This window comes from Rhinolophus hipposideros (genome assembly GCF_964194185.1).
Source record: "Rhinolophus hipposideros genome assembly, chromosome: 3".
NCBI lineage: Eukaryota > Metazoa > Chordata > Mammalia > Chiroptera > Rhinolophidae > Rhinolophus > Rhinolophus hipposideros.
Window position 1 is genome coordinate 96,590,307 of NC_138049.1, and position 3,848 is coordinate 96,594,154.

Consider the following 3,848-nt stretch of genomic DNA (forward strand, 5'->3'; position numbering starts at 1 on the left):
GCGGCAGAGGGGGAGGGGGCGGGCAGGATAAGGGTTTAGGGGCGGCAGGAATAGGTTGGGGGAAGGGGTGGTGGAAGAGAAAAGAAAAAACCAGAGGCATGCAAGCGGCTCCCTAGCCAGCTGTTCCAGCTGCCGCTTCCTCCGGCGCGGGCCGGGCGGTGCAATATTCCCCCCCCTCCATCTTTCGCACCACTACCTGTCCCCCCACCCACCACACGCACACATTCCCCCCACCAGCAGCAGATCTCTGGCCTGTAAGGGGGTAGTAGGGAGGAGCTGGGGGGGAGGGGGAGGCCTGCGAGTTTCTAACCTTGTTCTTATAAACAAACCCACATGTGCAGCTGCCGCTGCTGCAACTCACCCCACAATCCCGGATATAAATCCTGCCCCTTTAAGAGGAAAAAAAATTTCCCCCGCCTGCCTCCCACCCCACCCATCCACAAGGACCTTTGTCTCTCCACCCCCTTTGTCAGTTGGCCCCGCCCCATATTCCCGCCCCTCCGAAGAGGAGGAACCAATGGGCGAAGAAAATGGGCCGGGGTTTTGACGTCAACGTGGCCGACCAATCACAGGACGCGTTGGTGGGAGGCCTCACGGAGGGCGCGCCCGAAGGAAGGAAGGCAGGAGAAAGGAAGCTTGCAGTTAAGATGGAGACTGCTAGTTGCTCCGCTGCTGCGGCGGGGAACGGGAACGTGGGGTCCCAGAGGGACCGGAGCCTGGTGCCTGAGCGGCTTCAGAGACGAGAACAAGAGAGGCAACTGGAGGTGGAAAGGCGGAAGCAAAAGCGGCAGAACCAGGAGGTAGAGGAGGAGAAGAGCGACTTTTTCGCCGCTGCCTTTGCTCGGGAGCGAGCAGCCGTGGAAGAGCTTCTGGAGGGCGGGGAGTCCGCCGAGCAGCTGGAGGAGGCGGCCGCTCGGCTCCAGGGGCTGCAGAAACTTCTCAACGACTCAGTTTTGTTCCTGGCCTCCTACGAGCTGCGGCAGGGACAGGAGACGATGGCGCGGCTACAGGCGGCCCTGGCGGACCGGCGCCAGCAACTGCAGCCCAAGAAGCGTTTCGCTTTCAAGACCCGAAGGAAAGACGCAGCTTCGGCCACCAAAGTAGATTGTGCGGCTCCTGGCGCCCCTGCGGCGGAAGGCGTCCAGGCCTCGCCGCTCGTGAAGGAGGAGGGAGGCTTCGGCTCCAGCTGGGTCTGCGGTTTCTCCAACCTCAAGTCCCAAGTCTTGGAGAAAAGAGCGGAGGAGCTGCACCAGCAAGACGTCCTTTTGACCGAACTGAGCAACTGCAAGATCAGATTGTATGGCAATCCGAACACCCTGCGGCTGACCAAGGCCCGCAGCTGCACGGTACTCTGCGGCCCGGTGTCCACCTCTGTGTTCCTGGAGGACTGCAGTGAGTGCGTGCTGGCCGTGGTCTGCCAACAGCTCCGCGTACACAGTACGAGAGACACCCGCATCTTCCTGCAGGTGACCAGCAGGGCCATCGTGGAGGACTGCAACGGGATCCAGTTCGCCCCTTACACCTGGAGCTACCCGGGGATCGACAAAGACTTCGAAGGCTCTGGTTTAGATAGGAGCAAAAATAACTGGAACGACGTTGACGATTTCAACTGGCTGGCCCGGGGTGTGGCCTCCCCAAACTGGAGTATTCTTCCTGAAGGAGAGCGAATGATTCAGTGGGACTAAGCAGTTATTTCTCTTTTCTTCACTTCTACCAAATTCTTCCCATGTGAGACTGACTTCAACTAATGGGACCCCAAAATTTATTGTCACACTGTATGTTTTCAGTGTAAGACTTGAAATTGTGATAGGCTCCTGTTTGGGATTTCCATTAAATTCATGACAGGTCTAACACTTGAAAGCATTTTTGCTATTTTGGTAATGCCTGGAAAGTAGTATTTGATTGTTTGAAGCCATGGAGGGAAACGGTGTGGGTTTTTTTGATTTGTGACATTTACAATGTATTGCATGATAAAGCAGGCCTTCAATAAATATTTGTTGAATAAACGAATTCAGCAGGGCTCTGGTAGGAGCCAATTAATGTGGAATTACGGTATCAAACCTGTGCAAAGTACCATTAACTGAGCTTTCTTGAATTGAAGGTTTAACTTCTTCAGGTATTTCTCAGCAGGGTGCTGGAATGGCTTCTCCTTCGTCTTCAGCTACACCTTAGCTTGGGCTTCTGGAATCAAGCTAGTCATCAACTTGTTGGGGTTCAACATTTTGGCTTAGACCCCAAGAGTTTCCTGAGTTTTCCCAACTGTAAAGCTAAAATAATTATAGCTGCCAATTTTTTCTGCACTTAAACTATGTATACACACTGTTCTAAGCACGTTACATACACTTACTAAGTCCTCAAAATCATACGAGGTAGGTTCTGTTAGCTCTATTTTTCAAGTGAGGAAACATAATTATGTTGCCCAAGGTCACACACACAGGTGGACTGGGATTTGAAACCACGTAAGCTGGTTCCAGAGCCTACCTTCTTAACCACTACAAGAGGGTGATTTTGAATAGCATTAATTGAGTTGAAAAGAAAGCATCCAAAATAAAGAGTGCAAATTGCCTTTCTAAATTCTCAGGCATAATTATGCTACATGTCCTCATACAAGAAAAATTGAGGCAAACATTTAGCTGAGTCTTAATTTTTCCACTCATTTTGCTATGATTCTCTCCAGTTACAAATTTGGCTTTCTGCTTTGTACACTATCATCCAATATTCTTAAATGGAGAGTTGTAAGAATTTGAAAAAGTTAGGTCTATTGGCCTTGTAACTACAGATACGCTTTTTATTTAATAATTGCCATAAATATTAACATGCTTGAAGTACTTTAAATATTTATGTTTAATACTTATATATTCTATCTTGTTCCCCAAAAAAGGATTTAAAATGGTTCCTAAGATATGTGAAATGTAACAAGATAACAAAAACAAATGAGAAGGAGGAACAAGGAGTCACAAATTGGAGGCAAAAATATTGCCAATAAAAAGTGTAACTCACTGAGAGTTCTTCCTTACCAGGAGGTGAATCCAGAATTTTTCCCCCCTCAACTATTAGCTGACTTGAAAAAGGATCCTAATCAGTTTCACAATTTGCAACATTCACAAAGAAGAGGGGAGAAAATCGCTTGGGATAAATAATCCTGATAATAAAAAGAAAAAACATAATGAAATTCTCAACCATATCTTCAAATTAGAAACTATGACCAGTGTCCTAAGGCTATGCCCCCGATGACTGATAGTTTAAGTACACCCCAGGAAAAACCATGGTTGTGGCACTAATGAACTTGCAATCCATATGTGTAGAATGACAAGTTTTACTGGAAAGGTAACTACATCTGAAAAAAAAAAGCCCTTGAATCTTTTGCAAACCTGCATTTTGTAATAGATAATAAAATCACAAAATCATGACAATTTGAAACATAACGTTTACTTGCAAATTTCCACTGAGCTGGCCTGTCCTGCATTCCTGAAAGGCCCACTCCACGGTACACATACCACCTATCCCAGACCTTTTCCTACTTTCCCAAAGCTCACAATTTCATGACTGACTGCCGACCTCACCTAACACATTATAAGACAATACCTCAATATTTGAAAAACTTGCCATCCCTGGTGTTTTGTTTTTTTTTTAAAGAGGGCGCAGCTCACAGTGGCCCATGCAGGGATCGAACCAGCAACCTTGGTGTTATTAGCACCACAGTCTAACCACTGAGCTAACCCGCCACCCCTGGTGTATTAGAGGTATAACTCCTGCCTGGACCTACCTCTTCCACTTGTGCCCATCCCTTCCTACCTCCTATGGATCTTGCTCCCTGCCAATGGCCTTTTTCTTCCTCTCCAAACACC

General features: G+C 48.0%; 1 protein-coding gene across 1 annotated transcript; it reads left to right on the forward strand.

The window, feature by feature from the left end:
• Positions 1-608: 608 nt before the first annotated feature.
• TBCC (tubulin folding cofactor C) lies at positions 609-3,406 on the forward strand. The gene has a single exon (XM_081039141.1). The coding sequence runs from the start codon at positions 648-650 to the stop codon at positions 1,683-1,685; it is 1,038 nt and encodes a 345-aa protein (XP_080895267.1). The 5' UTR covers positions 609-647; the 3' UTR covers positions 1,686-3,406.
• The last annotated feature ends 442 nt before the right edge of the window (positions 3,407-3,848 follow it).

Coding starts and splice junctions, on each gene's coding strand:
- TBCC (XM_081039141.1), top strand. CDS start 648: ATGGAGACTGCTAGTTGCTCCGCTGCTGCGGCGGGGAACGGGAACGTG.